Genomic DNA, 22,892 nt, shown 5'->3' with positions numbered 1-22,892 from the left:
TGTTCATGGCAGAATAAATACCAAAAGAAAATTTGAATCATATATCTCCATTGGTTGTCACAATGCCTATTACACGAAAAGAGAAGGATACGGCAATAAAATCCACAGGAGAATGGATGTTGAACAGAACTTTAATTGATGCAGGAAGTTCAGTTGATATAATATTTTATCATGCATTTCGTGGAATGGGATTTAAAGATGAAGAAATGTCCAATTCAACATATTTTGTTCACGGCTTTGGAAAATCCACAACAAAACCTAAAGGAGAAATAGTGGTACGAATTCCACTTGGAGAAATCGAAACACATGTGACATTGTGCGTGGTGGATATGGAATCACCATATAATATGTTATTAGGAAGATCATGGATACATGAGATAAAAGCTGTGGTATCAACGTTGCATCAATGTATTAGATTCCCCACTCCAAGTGGAATAGGTGAAAGCATAGGAGATGTTGATAATGCGAAATTATGTCATCAAATTGAAGTAAGGCGTTATGAAGAACAAGCAAAAAGGAAACAATTTCGCAGAAAATTGGTAAAGGAAGCAAAGAAGGAAGAAGAATTTAGAGTATATATGATAAGGGCGAAAGAAGGCAAAGGAATACCCAGCGAAATTTCGGAAGAAGGAGAAGGATCCATAAAAGCAATTAAAGAACCCACACCAATGGGAGAACCTAAACCCAGTTACACTGCCGCAGAACCAACAAAAGAAATAAATGTTGGGACTGAAGAGGAGCCTCTAGTGTTGAGAATTGGGACCAAAATGGATATATAAGAAGAAGAAAGAACTGTCAACTTACTGCGAGAATATAAAGATATTTTCGCAGGAAACATGGATGACATACCAGGAATAGATACAACAATTGCTTGCCACAGACTGGAGATTAACAAAAATGTGAGACCATTTAAACAGAGAATAAGAAAAATCGCAACAACTTACCATTCCCAAATAGAAGAAGAATTACAGAAAATGCTGGAGGCAGGAATTATAAGAGAAGCTAAATACCCAGAATGGATAGCGAATATGTTCACTGATTTGAACAAAGCTTTCCCTAAAGATAGTTTTCCGTTACCCGATATTCCTCAAATGGTGGAATCTGCAGCAGGAAATGATAGGGTATCATCTTTAGATGGGTACAAAGGGTATAACCAAATTCCTCTCGATGAAGAAGATCAAGAACATACTGCTTTCTTTGCTCCTAGAGGTTTATATTATTATACGAAAATGTCGTTTGGTTTGCGAAATGCGGGAGCAACATATCAAAGAATGGTAGAGAAGGTGTTCGCAAAATGGATACACAAAACATTAGAAGTATACGTGGATGGCATGTTGGTAAAGAGTAAGGAATCTAAGGACCATGTACAAGACTTGAGGGAGATTTTTGAACAAATGCGGCAGTATAACATTAAATTAAATCCCGAGAAGTGTATTATTGGAGTTGCATCGGGAAATTTTTTAGGCTACATTGTATCAAAGGAAGGAATACAGGTTGATCCGGAAAAAGTGCAAGCAGTTCGTGACATGCCAACACCAGCAACAATAAAATATGTACAGAAGTTGAATGGGCTTCTAGCTTCGCTGGGGAGATTCAATTCGCGATCATCAGACAAATGCAAATATTTTTTCGATATACTCAAGAAGGGTGCGAAATTTAAATGGAGTGATGAATGTGAAAAGGCTTTTCAAGGAATCAAAGAACATCTTATGAATACAACTATCTTACAAAAGGCAGAACCAGGAGAAGAATTATTGATTTACCTTGCGACAATGTCGCATGCATTAAGTGATGTATTATTGCTAGTAGACGCAGGAGTGGAGAAACCCATTTATTACATTAGCAAAACTTTTAATACCGCAGAGAAGAATTACTCAAAAATTGAAAAGTTGATCTTAGCATTAGTTTATGCATCATTTAAGATCTGCATATATTTTCAAGCACACAAGATAAGGGTATTAACAAAAGTGCCAATTGAATCAGTGATGAAGAATTCTAAAAGATCAGGAAGGGCAGAGAGATGGAATGCACAAGTAGGCCATTTTGATATTAAATATGAAGTTTTATCTTCACCAAAATCACAAGTTGTTGCGGATTTCTTGGCAGAATTTCCTTTAGAAGAAGATGAAGCAGTAGAAGAAATGATGGATGTAGAAGACGAACATGGAGATCCAAAAGATTTATTAACATAACCAAATAGATGGGAAATACTGGTAGATTGATCATCAAATGGAGAAGGAAATGGAGTTGGAATTGTTTTAATTTTTCCAGAAGGAATAAAGATGGATTTTTCATTCAGGTTGGAATTTGAATCCACTAATAATGAAACAGAATATGAAGCTGTGATACATGCACTAAAATTCGCAATAGAAATGAAACTATAAAACGCCAGGATCACTAGTGATTCGAAGCTAGTTATTCGCCAAATAAAAGGAGAGTATACTACAAATGAACCATCCCTGAAGAAATACAAGAAGCTGGTTGAGGAATTGTCAGCGAAAATCCCAAAAATAAAATGGAGGCACATTTCAAGAAAGAATAATAGACTCGCAGACGCTTTTGCTTTTATCTCAAGTATGATGACAGATCCAACTGCGAGATGCATAAAAATACAAACACTTCTGTCACCATCAGTCAATAAATAAGAGGAAGATATGGATGTGATGGTCATAGATAATGAAAAAGAAGAACAAATAAATAATGTCGCAGACTGGAGAATGGAGCTTCATGCATATTTGGCGAAAGGATAAACACCAAGAAATAGATTGGAAACACACAAATTAAAAAGCCGAGCAACGAATTATGAATTAAGAGATGGGTTGTTATACCGAAAATCTTTTAGTGGACCATCACTCAGATGTTTGACACGAGAGGAAGGAGAAAAGGTGCTGAAAATGTTACATAGTGGAGACGCTGGCAATCATAGTGGAGGAAGATCTTTGGCACATAGAGCAAAAATGCAAGGTTATTACTGGCCATACATGCATGAAGATGCAAACAAATATCAAGACGTTGCGAAGATTGTCAGCGGTATGGAAAGAAGATACATGCACCAGGAGCACCATTGTCATCTTCAACCAGTGTGTGGCCCTTTGGAAAATGGGGCTTAGATATTGTGGGGCCATTTTTACCAGGAACTGGACAAAGAAGATACTTAATAGTCGCAACAGATTATTTCACAAAATGGACAGAAGTGAAGGCAGTACAACATATTCGCGACAAAGATATCTTTACATTCATATTCGAAAATATCATTTGCAGATTTGGAATTCCTGCACAGTTGGTATCTGATAATGGGAAACAGTTTGAGGGGCAGAACATAGAAATGTTACTCAATGCATTCAAGATAAAATGTGGAAAGTCCACTCCTTTATATCCACAAGCTAATGGGCAAGTAGAAGCAACAAAAAAAACAATTGCAGATATATTAAAGAAGAAATTAGAAGGACATCACAGATCATGGTGTGAACAAGTACATAATGCAGTATGGGCTTATAATACAACTAGAAGAGAAGCTACTGGAATGTCACCTTTTTGTTTAACATATGGAGTTGAAGCGGTGTTACCAACAGAAGTTGTTATTCCGACAACAAAAAGAGAAGCTTGGGAGAAAAATTAGTGCGGGTTTAATTCTAACAAACTTGATGAATTAGAAGAAAAAAGAAAAAAGCTTTACAACATATGGAGAATTATCAGCGAAGATTGGCTCGAGAATATAACGTGTCAAGATACGTGAATTTCAACCAGGAGATTTAGTTCTGCGAGAAACACCAATATATCAGCGAGAAAATGGTGGAAAATTAGCGAAAAAATGGGATGGACCTTACATCATAAAGGAGATAGTTGGAACAGGAGCTTATAGATTAATGGACCCAGAAAATGTTGGTCATAGATTAGATAGACCATGGAACAGATTGTACTTGAAAAGATATTATCCGTAAGAAGCTTTGAGAAGTTATGAATTCTGAAAGAATAATTGCAGGATTATTCATGACAAAACAAGATCATGATGTGCGAAATTTTCGCAGAGAACATGACATAAAAGAAAGGGGCGAACCTTTATGGCGTACACCCTAGTTCGCGAATAAAATTTCGCAAGAGGCAAATGTAAGACCTAAAGTACGTCATATTAGGGGGTACCTGTTACATGACTCAGGGAAAGGCTATACCGCCACCGGAACCTGAGTCATGGAGATTTGGGGTCAATAAAACCCATCCGGGAGAGGCACCTTGGATTCTCAACTTAAGCATATGACTTAGGTTGGGCGACTAAGGTAATAAGGACTCTCCCAAGGAGTGCAGATCTGATCAAGGCGCCGAGGTACACGGTTGAGTCAAGAGTGCCGAGGGCGTTTGAAGCGTCCTTGCCATTCTTGACAAGTCTTGGCTTATACTGCACTCGGCCTGAAGAAAACCCCACTTAGGGTGCAGTCTCGTAACCATAAGCCCTATAGGTAAAAGGGATAAGAGGCTGCGAAAACAACTGGTTGTTGTTAAGACTGGATGGGAGGAGCTAACCTTGTATGGTAGAAGTACGCCTCCTTGAAGGGGAACCAGGGGGAAGATAAGGGCGGCACCCTCCATTAGGGAGCTGATAAGTGTCTTAAGACGCAAATGTCATGAGGCTTATTATTCGCAAGGATAATTAAGGCTTGTCATATTTGTGCAACATTCCTGAAGAGGCAATAATACAAAAGAAAAGTAAGATGAGATCAATGGGTTTTCGCATGAAAGTGCGAAGACGTCCTGCGATTTCATCGCAAGACGGCAATGTCATGGGGCTTTATTTCGCAAGAATATTTAGGCCTGTCATATTGTCGCAACATTCCTGAAGAGGCCATAATACAAAAGAAAAGTTAAGACAAGATCAATGGGTTTTTGTATGAAAGTGCAAGGACGTCCTGCGATTTTGTCGCAATGACAAGAGATGGCATAATAAGACCTTTAATTAGGAAGGCAAAATAAGACCATATAAAAAACAAACTAATTATAAGCATTTATAACAGATTATTTTTCGCAAGAATAATGAGAGGCAAGTATGGGAATCGATATACAAGAAGCATTATCTTTCTTATCAACAAAATATTAAAAGAAATAGTTGACTCCAAAGTCGATTGAAAAATGCAGCTCTCAAAAGTAATAAAAATAAGACAGCTCAAGAAAACAAAGCTAGAAAAGAAGCTCAAGCTTCAATATCAATATCAGTAGTAGGAGATGACATAAGTTCTTCGCCAACATTCTCGCAAGCTTCTCCTTCATTTCGGCTTTGATCTTGTTCATGACTAGCATTTTGATTATCACCAGCAATTACTTGATTAGCATCTTGAGTATCGCCAGCAACTACTTCTTCGGGAGAAATTTCTTTCTCATTCTGATTAACACCAGCAGATACTTCTTTAGAAGGAACTTCTTCTTCATCTTCCAGGAAATTATCCTCTGCACCGCTTTCATAATCGTAATCACTATCAGCAGGACGAGGAACTTCATCATCATCTACTTCTAAAGGATCAATTGATGTAGGAGGAAGAGAGTTGGACAATAAAATGTCGTTTACAAGGACTTCAGCCCGGAGATGAACTTGGCGAAGAAGTGCTCTTTGATGATTCCTATCTTGAATATCCTTAAAATAAGCAAGATAATCAAGTCTTCTTTCTGCCCGGTCGCGAGAACCAGTAAGAGTAGAGACAAGTAATGCATTCTCTTTGCGAATTTTAGCATATTTAGCCTCCAAATCAGAAATAGAAGAATGAAGATTCTTCTCAGACTCTGCGAAAAATAGAATACAAAATTTTATTAAGATAAGGAATTCAGAGAGATATGACAAAGGAAAGATAATTAAGGCAGTCAAACTATTATGACTACCTTCCTTTTGCGAAATAAGATGTTGAACCAAGGATAGACAACTATTCTCCCAATGATCCATTGCGTCATCAAATTTATCTCCAACTAAACCTTTAAGTCGAGACTGAAGATTTTTCTCTTTAGAAACAAGGAAGGCATTTTTCTTCTCAAGAGAAGAATAAGATTCTTCTAATTTGGAATATTGATCTTTAAGCTGGTTTGCCTTCACACTTAAAGCTATTCTCCCTTGAATGAGTGAATCTATTTCAATGATAGATGATTCTGTTACTTCTTTAAGTTCATTTCTTAAAGAGCGAAGAGATTTTTCTTGGTCAGCACATACTTTTTGGAGAATATTAAGTTGTTGCGAAGATATCGCCATCTTGTTTAAATAAATTCGCTTCTCTTGAGACAAGGTTTTATTATCATCTGATAAAGTTTTCATCCCTAAATTAGCTTCGGTTAAAGAATAAGAAAGACGAGATACTTCATTACTTAATAGATCTTGTTTTTCAACTAATTGGGTATTTTCATTGGTAAGGTTATTTATTTGATCAAGAGAATATGGATAGAGATTATCTAATTGGTTATATTGATCCATTAAGACTTCTTTATCAACACGGGCTTCTTCAACAACAGATTCAAATTGATATCTCTCCATTACTCGTTTCTGATTTAATGCTTAACATGCGAAAGAGGGATTTAAAGGATAATTAAGCGGGGGAAGGATAAAACCATCGAAAAAGCAAATTAAAGACATAGATGAGGAAATCATACCTCTTAACTCATCATTCTTCTTGCGAAGATTATCGCGATCCAGCAAAACGTTCTGAAGTTTCTGATTTTCAAGACGAAGAACATTACATTCTTTTTCTAAAGTTGTCTGCGAAGAAGCTTTGTCAGAACCCAAATGCTTGCTCAGAATTTTTCAAACATTAGACTTGATGGGATCAGTGGAAGACTTCTTGCCATCATCTAGAATCTCAGATAAAACCTTGAAAGCAATATTTATCCCTTCCACGCTCTCTTTCGACAAAGGAGAATACTTAGGAAGAGAACTGGTAGAGACATAAGGTTGAGAAACATTCTCAATGGGAAGAGAAGAGGATTCATTCGCAGAAGGAACCATAAGGGGAGTTTCAGTCATAGGAAGATCAACTGGAGAAAATCAGAGGCAGCATTCTCGCGAGTTGGAGATAAAGGTTTATCTTGCGAATATATCGCAGAAGATTTTGAAGAAATGAAGTCAGAGGCAGCGTCTTCATGAATTGGAGATAAAGGTTTATCTTGCGAAGATGTCGCATGAGATTTGGAAGAAATGAGTATATGGAAGGGAACAGTAGTTGGAATAGCCTTGAGGTGGCGAGATTTCTTGTGAGGTCTATGAAGATCTTTATCACCCTGCGAATTACAATCTAGATAAGAAACAGAGGCAACAATATTGTTATTAGAAAAAGATAGTGTTCTTACTACCTTCTCATTCGCAGACTTCCTTTTATGAACGACAACTTTATGTTGTGATTTGGGATTGTTAGGATTCTGAACTGTAAATTTGGTGTTGGAGCCGCTTTTGCTGAAATAACAAGAGTATGGGAATCACATAAACAACATCACATAAGGCAATAAACAAGATCAATTTCAAATATATCAATTTCAGCAAAATTATAAGGAAGAAAAAAGAAGACTAACCTTGATGAATCCATGAAAGATGATAGCAGGGAAATTATCTTGAAGAAGATCACGAACTATGAAGATCTAATTTGAAGATGAAGAAGAATTTAAAAAGATTGAAGAAGAAAGAAGAAAAGTTGCAACGATGGAGTTTGCAGAAGAACGATGAAGTTGCAGAGAGAATAAAAAGAAAGAAGAAGAGGATGAAAAGAAATATATATAGAGGGAATTTTTCCTCGATAAAATAAACGTGGTTAATACGAAAATATTTAAACGGTTAAAAAGTAACGGTTACAAAAGACGTGTCGAGAAATAAATGGAAGAAAGAATACGTGTGATAACTGCAGAATATGAGAAAATAAGCGGTTGCGGTATTTCTCACATCATTCTCTACTTTGCAGAGAAGATATGAGAAGAGGCAAGATGTAAGATCAGAATCTCGCAACAGTTATATCTCAGTGAAGTTAACAATGGTATTGCACAAAAGCGTCGCAGAACAATTTCAGAAACAACATCAGCAAGGATCATGAGAAAGGTGTGATAGTCTTGCGAAAATTAGAAAGCTTGCGAAGTCAACATTTGTAAGGTTGCGAGAATGTCGCAAACCATATCCGAAAATAAAGGATAGATTAGATGTCATCCATTATGTATTTCCCTTATAAATAGTCATTCGAGTTGTAAATGAGAGAGAGATCTTTTTTGAAGTGAAAGATAAGTAAATAGGAGAGAGAAAGTTGAGAGATAAATAGTCAATGGTATGTATGACGGCGCGGCTGGAAGAATCCCATCATTGATTGAGTTGGCACGAGTGAAGGAAGTTCGCGCAAAGAACATGGACCTGATCAAAGAAGCAATAAACGACATACTCGATCTCCTCATCAATATGACGTTAGATATGAGCGGTTTTCCTGTGACCGAGATTTCTACACTGGGGACTGATCCTTGCAACGATCCTCCTCAGGTCAATAGCTTCACTATGAACTAGAGGCCGGTGGATCAGGAAGCGTCTTCTCTAGTGGAAAATTTATGCGAACTTTTACATCTTTCAAAGGAACGGCGGGAGGAGACGTTTGCTGCAATCAACCAGATAGCCCTAGACGTGCATTTAACTCCTTTGCGCCCAGAAACCTCAAAAACATCAGAGATGTCTGTGAATAATGTTACATTTACAGAAGAAGACATGATGGCAGAGGAAGGTCATAACCGGGCCCTATATGTTACTGCACGCATCAAGGACTCGGAGTTAAAGAGGGCTCTCATCGACACGGGAGTATCTTCGAATGTGATTACTCTCAAGACTCTCAGGACGGCCAAGGTTCGCCCAGGCAAGATCGTACGGAGGCCTACCACGATGACAGACTTCGAAGGAAACCAAACAAACACGTACGGGTATGTCAATTTGAATTTATCTGTAGGGCCCGTTCAGTTAAAGGTGAAATTTGAAGTCATAGAGATTGACCCGGACTACCATATGATACTGGGGAGACCGTGGCTCCATGACAATAGGATTGTCCCTTCGACGTATCACCAATTCATGAATACTATGCTGAATAAAGAAGTCGTTTATATTCCTGCATCGTTGTCTCCTTACGCACCGATATGTGGAGTGGAATTATTTGAACCAAGAGAAGCTCCGCGGGAAGAAGCAGACAAAGTTCATTGCATCCCACTCCCCACGTGGGCGTCAATCCAAGAGGAGGACCGACTTGCATCATTGAGGGCTAAACCCCACGATGCATCTTTGCTGACAAGGCGTTCCCACGTTCACACTAAGAGGGAGCGTACCTTTGTGGAAAGTCGTGATCAGAAAGGGAAAACCGTCTACCGACGCCGCTGTTAGCAATTAGCAGGGGAGACTGTTACCCAGTCTCTCCGGCCAATGGAATGCTACAACAACGACGATCCACAAGAAGAGGTGCTGGATGCTCCACGACAACTGCAGGACGACACCAGCTCCACGACCGATGAGCTCTAAATCGTTAATATCCGGAATGAAGAATCTCTCAGGCCTATCTCCATCAGCTAAACCTTGTCCACGGATGAACACACGGAGCTGGTGCAACTTCTCAAAGAATACCAGGACATATTCGCTTGGACCTATGAAGAAATGCCCGGTCTAAAAGAAAAATTGGTCACCCATCATCTACATGTCATACCTGGATCCAAGCCGATCAAGCAATCTCCGAGACAATTCAGGCACGAGGTAGAAGAGCAAATCAATACTGAGATTCAGAAGCTTCTAGCTGCTGGCTTCATTAAGCCTATCCATCATCCTACTTGGTTGGATAATGTAGTTCCGGTGAAAAAGAAAAACGGACAAATCAGGTGCTGCGTAGATTTCAGAGACTTGAACAGATGCTGCCCAAAAGACGATTTTCCTCTACCTAACATTGACAATTTGGTAGATGCCACCAGCGGACACGGCATGTTCTCCTTCATGGATGGATATGGCGGGTACAATCAGATAAGGATGTACGAGCATGACGCAAGTAAGACATATTTTCGAACTCCTCTCATAAATTTTTATTATATTGTAATGTGATTTGGTTTCAAGAATGCCGGTGCAACGTATCAACGCGCTATGACGGCAATCTTCCACGACATGATACATAAGAAAGTCGAAGACTATGTAGATGATATAGTCGTCAAATCGAAAGCTCGGGTGGATCACACAGGAGTCCTACGAAAAGTGTTCGAAAGGTGCCATGAATATAAATTGAAGATGAATCCTTTGAAATGCGCTTTCGGCGTTTGCAAGTTTATGTGGTTCCAGGTAACTGATGAGGGGATTAAGGTGGACCCATCCAAGACTCAATCTATCCTCACGATGCCGCTGCCGCGAACTGTGAAGGAGCTCCAAAGCTTTATGGGAAAGGTGAACTACATTCGACGTTTTATACCTGGTTTGGCCCAGCTTGTTGCTTCATTCACTTCCTTACTGAAGAAAGGAGCAAGCTTCGCATGGACCACACTACAACAGGAAGCGTTTCGGAAGATTCAACGAATATTTTCATCTCCAAATCATCATAAAGGGTTCGCCTATTATGTCAGTCCGGAAGAAGAGCGAGCCCGAGACATCTTCAGATCTACTGGAGCCGACACCTCAAGGAGCAACCTCGAGAAGATAACGATGTCCGCATCATCATGTCGAGAAAGAATCCGCAGCTTAGGTGAATCACTTTGCCAGACTTAAGAGGAATGCTTCAGCGAAGCAGCTAACATCCAAATGATTATGTCAAGAGGTCTCGAATTCAGGAACTGAAGGGTCACAATCCAAGTGTGGTTGAACAACAAGTGGTGTAATTGAGCATCAATAGATGGTACCTGTCAATCGTGCTTTGTCGAAGAGCCTGTGCTTTCAGACACCCTCTTAACTCCGTGAAGCTGCTAAACGCTCAGGTTGCAACAGCACCTGCCCTGCTAGAAAGGACAAGCCTTTCCGTAATAAAGAGCCTCATGATGTTCGTGGAAATATACATCTCACCAACAGGCAATGCAAGATTCAGCCTTCTGTAAGCAGTTTCGCTGAAGCAACAAGAGGAAACCCACCGAGATACAACATCATGCATGTCCAAAATCACCAAATCCAGTACCATATGCACGACTGCCACAACGGTGAAACAAAGTCCAAGATATTCCATATCTGGATCGATGGTAACTACGTCAATGAGAGACGCTTTCAGAATTTGTCTCCCGTAGAAGAAGTAGTTGTGTTACCAAAGGAGTATGACTGGGGACTGTTTAACACTGCCCATCTCAAAGATGGTGAATTTAGAGAGATGCAAGCACACTATCATTATGATTCTAAGATGTCCAAAGACGAGGATATACTCAAGAGAGCAGACGTAAAGACGGCCTCATGAACCTAGCGTGACAACATCTATCAATTCGAAAGCTCTGGATACTCGTGGGCATGGGACTATCTCCCTCTTCTCTATTCCATGAAGAAACATCAAGAAAGTCATCGGTTCCAGCTTATCCCTCAATTAAAGAGACGATCTCTACTATTTTATGAAGAGTGCCAAGTTCGTACAAGTTTCCACCACACCTCTCCCTGCCAGTCTCTTCTGATCACAGCTGCTGCCAAGAACCGTTGTTGCTCGTCGGTTTATACCATCCAGAGCTTCACCATATCAACGACCACCACGTACAAAGGCCATCAGGCATACAAGATATATCCACGTAGACCACGCTTGGGGACTGAGGCTCAGCATAAAATTCCTTCGCCGTCAGTCAAGAATTTCTTCATCACAAGAGAGATGGTCAATCAAGAAGCATGTAATTTTCAAGGGGAAACCAAACTGAAGAAGAGGCCACTTCAATGCTCCCTCCCGCAGAAGCTGCTTCAATGATCTCTCTCCATAATAAGGCGTTTCAGCCCTCTCTACAGAAGAAGAAGTCGCTTCAACACTTCAACGCTCTCCAGAGGAAACTGCTTCAACGCTCTCCAGAACCTGCTTCAGCGCTCTCTCCAGGAGCCACCTTATCGTTCGCTTCAAAATCTGCTTCAACACGCTTGCCGGAAGCTACATCAACGTTCTATTTGGAAGCTGCTTCAACATATTTTTCCATAAATTGCTTCAGCAGCCTTGTAAGGATATTCCTCATGATAGGGCTCGTCCACATCAGAGTCGAGGATTATGGCATCGTCATGGATAGTCTGAGATCACAACCAACCGCATGCCTGATCTACCTGGGGCCAACCGACATCATGCTTGGGGAACGCTCACCTGGATGCCTTTTGAACGTGACATGTTCCAAAGACAGGCCGACCTATCTCTCCTGGTAACATCTAACTTTGTCTCATAAGTTTTATATTTATTTGTCACCATCTAATGCTTACCCCACAATAATGCAACCTTTATGTGCTAGGCAGGGGACTTAATGTTGATGGTGGATTTTAGTTCAGGGATATAATCATAAAACCAAATTTAATGTGATGACATCCTGCAAAGAATAAAGTCGTGTGCTGACATCCTGCAAAGGATAAGCTGTTTAATAAGTGATGAGTACCTCTTCGCTTTATTAATTCACCTAGAATGGAGCACGTGGCAACAATCCCAAATATTCTGTGAATTCACTTAAAACGGAGCATGTAGCAACAATCCCGAATATTCTGTAAATTTTTAGCATTATTGATTAATGCATGGTTTGCCTAGTATTTCCTGTGTTGTTCCCGGAAACTCTCACTATTGGTGCGGCATGATGACTGAGTGTTGCTCTTAATAGAGTAACATGAATATCCAAGTATCAATAATGAGGCATGCACGAAATACACGTACATGCAACATCTCTCGGTGTGCTTATATTAGCCCGATTGAGCATATTTAATCTGGACTGACCGTATCAGTCTCAGAAATGATCACGGCCACGCAGGTTGACCGCATGATCTAACCAGCCTAGACGAACCCTAGCAGGAGCAGGCTATCAACTTAATGATCACCAACGGGCCTATTTATGCCCTAGCCGGTCGAACATTATACTTCACTTCCCAGCGTGCCAAAACGCCATCCCTAAAGAAGGGTGGCCGTGCTGCTTTGGAAGAAGCTCGAACGAGCAAGACTGCTTAAGACAGTCTCAGACCGATCGTGACCGTACAACTTCACTAGCCTGATTGGACGGCTTAGATCGCACCATGAAAGATGGAGGAGCCGCCAACACGCACATTGGCGGGCCCACTCTATCCCTGCCCGATCGGTTTTTTCACGACCAAGCCATGGAGAAATGAACGTTTGCTCGAAACATGGCTTGCGTGATGCTTTAAAGGCCGCGGAAAGTCCACTAGTGTCTTAAATCGATCACGACCATCCAACTTCGCCAGCATGTTTGGATGGCTTAGATCACACCTAGGACCATCAGACAAGTACGGATATGTTCACCATCGGCCCAGCATGGGCCCCATATGGTCGGCCTCCCCAAAGGAGGAGCATAGCCTTCCAAACCGATTGGCTAAAGTTGCACGCGCGTGACCAGCCCAAAACCCTAAATTAGGGTTACGTCGCCGCATAACTGTCGCAGTTCGATCACGACCATTCATCTTCGCAAGCTTGGATGGAGGGTGTAGATATAGACTGAAAAGGTCCCAAGCATGTCAACTTGATCATTGTGGGCCCACCTTTGCGTGGAGCTGGTCGGCCTAGGCAGACTAGGACCCGACGACCTCGAAACGTGTTCCCAAAAGTGGCATGCTGAGCGGCATCCAAATCCTTTGCGGCAATGGATTTCTTCCGGAAATCGATCTCGACCACTCACCTTTGCCGGTAAAATTGAGTGTCCTATATCGCACCCCCATGAAATAAAGAGGTATGGGCATATACACTGGCAGGACGCCTACACGCATGCCTGGTCGGGCCCACCAAAACTTGCGCCCAAGCTCGGATTCGTTCAAGTATAGGAGTGATGCTCGCGCACCTCCTAAAACCCTAAAAATCCATCAACGGTCGCAGATGAGAGTCTTAAACCATCTCGTCCGTCCAAATTTTCTAGCTTGGTCGGACAACCTAGGTTGAAAGCTAGACGACCAGTAAGGCATCCCGATGATCGCCATCCGCCACTCTTCCACAGGAGTGATCGTCCAGGAGATAGCTTGCCCATGCAGCCTCCAAACGATCACTCGAATATGGTTGGACGTGGTGCTATTCTAAGACGCTTGGTCTGCGACTTATTCAGTCAGGCTTTAAAACATCGATGCTTCATACATGCTGACTTTCTACGATGCATTACATGCATCGAGCATCACATGCTACTTCCTACTTTGGGTCCCACGATCCACTCATTCGAGACATCAAACATGTCACAAAATGGGGTATTGGTCTGGCGGTTTACAGCGTGCAGCGTGCAACGCGTCATTAGAAGAACGTGTCAGGAGGCATGGACGGTTAGCGATGATGGGAGAAATGGGCAAAGACTGATCGTATGACACTAACACGACCCCACTATTCCATCACTCCACTTCCTACGAGAGACGAAGGTTGTGCTCAATGACTTGTATAAATAGGTTCTCCTCCCTATTTCCAAGACAGACATAAAATCAAGTGTTGATAGCCAGAAAACACCCAGAGCTGATTGCTTACATTATTGCAAGCCAGCTCGATATTCTGATACAAGTCATAAACAACCAACACCTTCACAATCTCAACACCTTCTTCGCTTCCCTCCCTAAGATCAACCTCATCTCCTTCACTTTGTGACCGAAGCAAGTCTGGAACGGCCATTTCTTGGTTTAGGCCAGAATTGTATAGATTGATCTCTCGAATCAGAAAGCACTCCCGTGTAGTGCATTTGTTTAGGGTTTAGATTCGTTTCTCATCCACACACCCAAATTTACCAAAAACCGCAGAAACAGTTTTCACCCATAAACACCTTGGTAACAAAGCATTCAATATTCACTGTTAGATGAAAAACCTGATTCAACCAAGTTAATATCTTTCAAGCGTTAGATTGAAACTTAGCTTTCACACACAAATGAAATGTATTTCATTTAGGTTTGAGTAACCGTACCTAAACGTGTACACTTAGTTGGTTCACAAATAGTTAACCAATGGTTAGCTGTATGAGCACTTTCATATTAACCGTATTCATCTTTCTCATAACTAGTTCAACTGACTTATAAGAACTAGTTGAAGAGTTGTTCAATTTCTTAGGTCTTTATTCATAGACACAATTGAAACAAAATCGGTTTGATCTATTTGAATCAATTCATGAGCAATATACCCACGGTCTGCAAAGATTGCATTCCTTATAAATTATTGTTTTAAGTTCATGAACTACCGATTTGAGAAATAACCAGCTTGGGTACGCGTACGAGTATGCGTACCTTAGCTACCAGACTTGAATTTAAAAAGTCAGCAGAAATTTTCGGTTCGAAAACTTCTGTGGGTACGCATACGGGTTTGCGTAGCTAAGGTGACTGGTTTACAAGTTTGTAAACTACAAACTCAGCAGAAATTTTCGGTTGAAAACTTCCACTGGTATGCGTACCCAACCTGTCTCCTTCACCAATACCGTATGCACACACTTGGTTTCTGGCACATGGATTTATACACTAATGTGCGAACACACTATATATGCTTATATCCATAGTTGGTAATCTCAAGTCTACATTTCAATCATTGAAACATTCTTCTATAATGTTATAACAATCGTTATTCGCGACTATCGTCATCAAAGCTATTTTCAAGATTGAAACGTCATCATGACTTTCGTCACGGGTAAAGATGAATGTGGTTAAAGCAAAAGCTTACCAACACATATTTCGAGAAAAAGATAGGCAAATAAACTCGGCTCGAAATAGCAAATGTGTATGTATGAAAACTATCATACGTATACGACTTTGTCTCAAAAGTAGGAGATAGAGTAGACTTTTGAGTGATAGATAAGTTCAAGTCTCCACATACCTTTTTATTCGGATGAATTTCCACTGGTTCCTCGAGTAGTTCTTCGTCTTCGTAAGATGATCTCCATGGAGTCTGGAGCTCAACTACACTTAACTATCCTAGACCGAGACTTAGTCATAAATAAACTAGAAATCAAGACATATAGTTTTGATCACTAATATTGACAAACATGCTTGAGATAGCAACGCATGCGAGTTCGACCGAGCAATGCTCTAACATGATGGATTCGAGGAGTTTTCAAAGTTTTATTTTTTATCCATATGTATTGATAGTTTTGTCACTAAAATTGACAAAGGGGGAGATTGTTAGACCATTGCTCGGTCGAACTCACAAGTGTTGTTATATCAAGATTGTTGTCAAATTTAGTTGTCAAAACTATATATTGATTTCTAATCTACAATTAGTTAAGTCTCGGACTAGGATAGAAATGCAGTTGAGAATCAGTGGATCACGACAGTCATCATTGCATTCTAACGTTTGAAGGCGAAGATCAACCGAAGCTTTTGGAGAACTTCATCAACAAAAGGTATAAGTGAAGACTGAACTACCTATTTATCAAGTTGTATTCACTTTTCTGTCATTTAGACGATGTCGCATAACTAATTAGGCTATTATGCATATACAAGAATTTTGAGTCAAGTTTATCTTGATAATTAGTCCTCGAAATATAATGACGAAGCTTAATTAACATTTGTTCATACTTGATGAATTTCGGTTAAGGACAATTTATTGTTCGGAATCAAAATCATGATTCAAGTTTTATCATTCGAAACATAGCCTGGAACAGTGATATGTGTCATTGATGTTATTTGGGAATGTTTCGAACCGATTTAGAGAAATATAGAACTACTATAGATTCGGATAAAAGACAGTGTTATCATTCTTACAAACTGGGAAAACTATTATAAGTTTGAAGCCGTATTACATGTATTCGTACACGTAGCAGAGTAGCTATATATCGACTTGAAGATTTGTGGTACGCATATCCTTATGCATATCATGTAAAAGTATATTCAACTCATGAACCAGATCGGTACGCATACTCGTATGCAAACCATTAAGGAACTTTGGTCACGGAATCGGGTTAGTATCCAAACCGGTACACGTACCAAAATAGTTATGTGTTCCGGAACTTGGTTTTGTATCCAAACAGGTACACGTATCAAAATAGTTCTGTGGACTCCGGAATCGGTCATAGTCTTAAGGTATCCATACCGGTACGCATACCTAAATTGTTCTGTTAACTCCGGAACTTGGTTTGTCTTGTTAGCTTACAAATCGGTACACGTACTGTGACTGACCTGACTCACGAACAACTATGGTATTTGTACTTTGTACACCTACTAACCATGTCGATTATATTCAAGTGTGGTTAAATTATTTCTAAGAGATAATTAGCATTTGATCAATTCTCTAAAAACACTAGACTTATTTGATCACATGATTGTGACTCAAGGTTAATGTCTTAAGTGTTCATGAAAATGAATATTAAGCTTTTAAGTTCAAATCGAGTAGTTTCATCTAACCACCTTGAACATAGTCTTTATACACGGTTCGATTACGGTTTCACCTAAGCAAAATGTATATCTTGTTTATGTAAATCAGATTCAAAGATTCATCTAACAATGGATATTGATTGCTTGGTTCTAAATCTATCTTAGCTTAAACCTAAAGCAACCTATGCTTTGAATATCTATAAAAGGGGAACTTCAAGCAACTAGTATCTTTGAATCCCGACACTACTTTTTGGTGTGTCCTAGTTGTAACTAGAGTCGTCTTCTTCCTAACCCTTTTGGGGTTTAGCGACTACAAAGACTTCATAGGGATTCGTGAATCCAGGTCCAGTTATCTTTCCTTATAACTTGAGTATCCTGATCTTGATCGATTGTTGAGCTTCTCACTTGATCAAGATAGATAAAAATCATCAAAGTTCTTTTCGTCTCGAACTTTATTGATTCCACAATTTTTATACTTATGAGGTGAATAATAATCTAAGTTGTACTTCGGGTTGCATAAGTCCGGATTTTGAGGTTAGCTAGACTTTGTATATTGCTATCGATTTTCATATCACCTTAATCTAAATCTTTTTGATCGTAAAGGAAATCATATATAGGCTTAATCCGTGGGATGCAGATTGGTTTAAAGTCTTCAATTGAGTTGAAGCAACTCTTGGTTGGTGTGAATCAATTGCGCGGATTCCTGCTGGGATTCAAGAGGCATAAGGAGCGCGATTGTACCTTAATCAGTGGGAGAATCGATTAGGGCTCAACTACATTCCAGTCTGAAGTTAATTGGTAGTAGACTAGTGTATGTAGCGGCTTAATACAGTTTGGTGTTTAATCTGGACTAGGTCCCGGGTTTTTCTGCATTTGCGGTTTCCTCGTTAACAAAACTTCTGGTATTTGTGTTATTTATTTTTTTTGCATTATATTGTTTATCTTTATAATTGAAATATCACAGGTTGTGCGTTAATCAATCATAGTAGATACATCCGACCTAGTTTGTTGAATACGACTTGATTGATTCTTGGACATTAGTCTTACCGTCCAAGTAATCTCTTTGTAATTGGGTTCACAGATTTGATTTTGTAAACATTTTAATTACAAGAGAGAGAGATAACTTTAGATCCTATTTTCTGATTGAGTTGAACTCTCGGAGTTGTGTTGAGTTTGTCCATACAGACTGCCTAAGAAAAAGTTGGTGGTGTATTTTGGTACCCCGCGTTTTCAGAACCTCAGGCCTCGTTCTTATGACTCGAACCGCTCATAACTCGTACGTATTCAAACTTAGTCAACCAGTCCTGACCATTTTGAACTGTAAACTAAGCCAATTCGGGTAAAAACAATGTGCAAAATTCTGTTGCAGGACAAAATCGATCAAACCTTAAATCTCCTTGCATTTCTTGATTGGATAAACAGACACTTGATCACTCTACCACGTGTTTTGTTGTTGAAATATTTGTGAACTGTTTAATATTTATTATTACCTCCGTTTTTGATAAAGAGATTTTTTTCATTTTTTGAATTTGACTTATTTTTATGTTAAAATGAAAAAATAAAACTATTTCTTTTCAAAAATCGGAGGGAGTACTTAGCCCAATATGATTCAAAAATTGATTCAATATAAGAATCGATTTTTAATATTGAAAAACGAGTCACGATTCAATTCAAGTTAAAAACCTTGGCCCCATGGCCCAACCATCGCCGCGGACTGTAACCGAACAGCAGAGGTTATATCGCGCGGATTTCGTTTTGTCCATCGCATTGCTCATCCCGTAGGATTTGCCCACCAATAAAATTTCTTGAAACACGTATCACTGGGGTCTTGCGGCTCTTGCCATTCACCGATTCGAGACTTCTCGTAATTTTTCTACCCAAGTCAACCTCGAAAAACCGTGTCAAGTATTTTTAATTTTCAGAGAGAACCACCAAATCAAAAACAATAGAAAACATATCAAAAAACAAAGAAGAAATTTAGGTCTGACGACGAAGAAAATCTCCATGGCATACGTCGAAGGAGGTAATTTGAGTTTCTCGATTATACGATATTTGGTTTGTGGTTTTTAGATTTTCCTTTTGAATCTCACTCGATAATTGATTTTGTATGATTATATATTGTCTATGTCAATTTAGGTTTTGGTCATTATACTAATTGCAATTGGGGATGATTATGATGATTGATTCAGCTCCATGAACTCTATCTATGTGTTTAAATAAGATCGTCTTTTGTTTTTTTCTTCTTTTTTATCAAGAGCATGAAAACCAAACCTAGATAGCTAGGATCCAATTTAAGATGTCACCGAAGGATAATATGTTAACATAATAAAAGTGTGCTTGAATTTATGGTTTTCAAGCTAAATTATATATAGGAATTTTGGTCCCTGGAAGATAAAATAGTAAAAGGTTTGTTTATTTAATCAATAATGATCACGTAGTTACAAAATTACAACTCCACCTTGTATGTGTTTCTATCAGAAAATCAGGCGTCAAAACCGACTACTTGAGTTAGGTTAGGTAGAATTGAGGGGAATATAATACCTTAGAGGAATTTCAACTTGTTGTAAAGCTTTGGAGGCTTAGGCCTTGAATTGTTCCCCCCTTCCGTAAGACTGGTGTTGTTTAATTTCCTTTCTGATTTTTTCTTTGCTATGAAATTGGATGAGTAGTGTTCAAATTCCAATCTGGTGGGGATTGAATACTAACCTAATGCGAATACTCAACTTGAGAGCTGTTAACCAAGTTGGTTGGGCTGTAGGATAGGAGAGAGAGGAGAGTAGCGCGTTATAAGGATCATGAGTAGCACTAGACTTTTGTTAGTACACTTGTGATGTGTGCTGGTGTTCCAACAGATCTTTGTCACCTTTAGCCTTGAGGATTTTGTAGTCAAGATTTGGCATTCTTTTAGAAAGAAGATAGAGTAGTTAGTCTTTTCAATATCATTTAACTTTTAAACATTTTATTTGTAATTTAAGCCATATAGCAGAAAGGGGAAGGATCTTCCCTCGTTTTTGCCTAATTTATTCAACTGAGTATTAGGATTACCCTGCTATCAGGACTCTGAATAGTATAGCCAAGCAGAAGTGCGAGCCAAACTAGTGTTTGAGATCCTAACACAGGTGGGTGTGGCTTGTGAGAGGCTAGTAGGCCTCACACTTTATGTAAGATCCCTTACAATAATTCTGGTGGTACTATTTGGAGTGCAAATAGCATTTTCCTTTCTAAAAATGATCGCTAGTAAGACAGTCTGCACCCAAAATATACTTTCAAACTTTCGTGTTTGGGAAGGAGCACAAAGGTTATTGGGAATGTTTAGTATTATTGCAGTATCTGAAGTAGCTGCCTTGAAGGTTATTGTGAATGATGTTAGCCATATAAGACACTTATGAAGCAAACATGTGTTGGTTTTATGCTTGATGATCTGAAGACTGATGCAAGGAAATCAAGTCAAAAATGAAGGGTTTCAAAAACCATACTATGACTTTGTTAAGATAGTGCATCCTTGTAAGCAGCAGTTTGATGTTCCTATTCATTTTATCTTTTGGTGGTATAGAGCGAAATTTGAACTGGAATCCATCTGCTGATCTTCCCCATACCATGATTAACAAATAATGCCTTTTTAGTTTCTTTTGCATCCTGCTTAAGCTTTGTGGTACTTTTCTTTGAGTTTTCTCTTCTTAGTGATTCCATAGTGTTTTTTTCCCCTCTTTTTCCTTCAAACTATTGTAGTTGATTAATTGTTGGATGTTGTCTTTCTTATTGCATATCTTGAGTTGGATAGTTAGGTTCTCTTTCTTTCAAATTATTGTGTACTACTAATGAGGGGACACATTTGAGTTTCAACAGATTCAGGGCATTTGCTTGTTGTTAGTCCCTGTCATGGATGTATTTCCTGCATAAGTCTGAAATTTCTTGGTGGATCAGTAGACAGTTGTCTAACATAATACAATACCTTCCAAAATTTGAGTACAAATTAACCTTTAGGGGTTTTTCCTTTGTCCTTAGGTGTTGTGAAATCGAAGCGATCAATCTGGCGGTTGAGAACAATCACTGATTTCTTCAGGTCCATTATAGACTTCATTATGGTGTTCTTCACGACAATGTTCTCGGTATATTAACAAATTTCAAACTCTATATCTCCTTATTTTTCACCTAACATTTACATTAAAATATAAGTATTGGGGTGCAGGACTAAGCTTAGCTTATTTGATCTGTTGTGCAAATGTTTCAGATGGACAAATCAGATGCTTACAAGAAAAACTCAGGTTCTGGGAAGAAATGGGATGGTGATGGTCCTGGAGGTGGTCCTGGAAGAGGTCCATATGGTGGTGGCCCTCGTGGACCTCCACGTGGAATGGACAATGTTCGAGGGATTGACCACAGTAAGCTTTCTTTCTCTTGCTTTTTCTCTTTCTCGTACCTTTTACTTTGGGCAAAACATGCTAGTAAACTATTCTATTGAGAGAATGGCGTGTATGAACTCGCTTGGAAACAAAGAAGATAATCGATTGAGTATAGAATGGTGATATCTTGGGCTTGTAGATTAATATGAACAAACATTCTCATTTGATGTAGGATGATAAGATATCCTACTATTCTAGGAACTCTGATACTAAAACCATGAAATTTCCTGCATAGTTTTCGTAGTGGAAATCTGAGGACGCAAAATTAAAGGTCTTCAAATATGTTTTACAAGTGATTATTGTGATAAATTTCAGGCTCACTTCCTGCATGTGGCTCTTGCTGCGGTTAAGTTGGTGGGAGAGGCCGAGAAGACGAAATGTGGACTTAGAACACTGCCAAGATGCATGTGCTGAACTGCTTGTGCTTGTAGTGCCATTAGATTTACATGTTTAATAAAAACATTTACAGTATTTTTAAATTTTTCTTCTTGTGTCTAAATGTTTTGTATTGGAGAAGAAACTTCCACACTTACACCTAATGAATATTATCGTATATAGACATGTCTTCTTGTTCTTAGCAAATCATGGCAATCTAGTATGATAAATAATTACACTTCACGAGAATGACTGGAAACAATGTTGTTGATTTAGGTTGCCCAATCGTTTTCTGTTTGTAGCCTCTAATTAGATCAGTGACTTTCTTTTGTCATCATTTCAAGAGCTCCCAAATGCGACCACTATGGTTGGTTATTCTGGTATTTTCCTGGATACCACTTACATAATACGTAGTCTTGGCAGATATGGGTGCTATGGTTATTCTGGTATTTTTCTGAATACCAATACATAATAGGTAGTTTAATAATGCATGGCAGGTGTGAGTGTGCTTAAGTCAATGGTTTGGACAAATACATGTGGATATGAGTATCTGAGATGAGGGGAGAAGGAGCGCCTTTTACCGAGTCAAAAAATAAAGAAGGAGAAGCAAATGTCTGCGAAAGGGTTGTTAGGGCATTAATTTCATATCAGTAGATCCAGAACTCTTCGGGCACAAAGGTATGTAATCTATCCAGAATCGAACCCTCGTA

General features: G+C 39.2%; 1 protein-coding gene across 1 annotated transcript; it reads left to right on the top strand.

The window, feature by feature from the left end:
• The first annotated feature begins 19,188 nt into the window (after positions 1 to 19,188).
• Positions 19,189 to 22,389, top strand: LOC113356204 (selenoprotein K-like). Its single transcript, XM_026599265.1, has 4 exons — positions 19,189 to 19,427; positions 21,410 to 21,513; positions 21,636 to 21,786; positions 22,123 to 22,389. The coding sequence occupies exons 1-4, from the start codon at positions 19,409 to 19,411 to the stop codon at positions 22,155 to 22,157; spliced, it is 309 nt and encodes a 102-aa protein (XP_026455050.1). The 5' UTR covers positions 19,189 to 19,408; the 3' UTR covers positions 22,158 to 22,389.
• The last annotated feature ends 503 nt before the right edge of the window (positions 22,390 to 22,892 follow it).

This window comes from Papaver somniferum, chromosome 3 (genome assembly GCF_003573695.1).
Source record: "Papaver somniferum cultivar HN1 chromosome 3, ASM357369v1, whole genome shotgun sequence".
NCBI lineage: Eukaryota > Viridiplantae > Streptophyta > Magnoliopsida > Ranunculales > Papaveraceae > Papaver > Papaver somniferum.
Note: the sequence above shows the minus strand (reverse complement) of the source record. Positions and strands in the feature narration are given on the sequence as shown.

Excerpts from the sequence above, each read along its gene's own strand:
- LOC113356204 (XM_026599265.1), top strand. Across the intron at positions 21,514-21,635 it reads TCTTCACGACAATGTTCTCG|ATGGACAAATCAGATGCTTA; the intron begins GTATATTAACAA and ends CAAATGTTTCAG. Across the intron at positions 21,787-22,122 it reads TGTTCGAGGGATTGACCACA|GCTCACTTCCTGCATGTGGC; the intron begins GTAAGCTTTCTT and ends GATAAATTTCAG.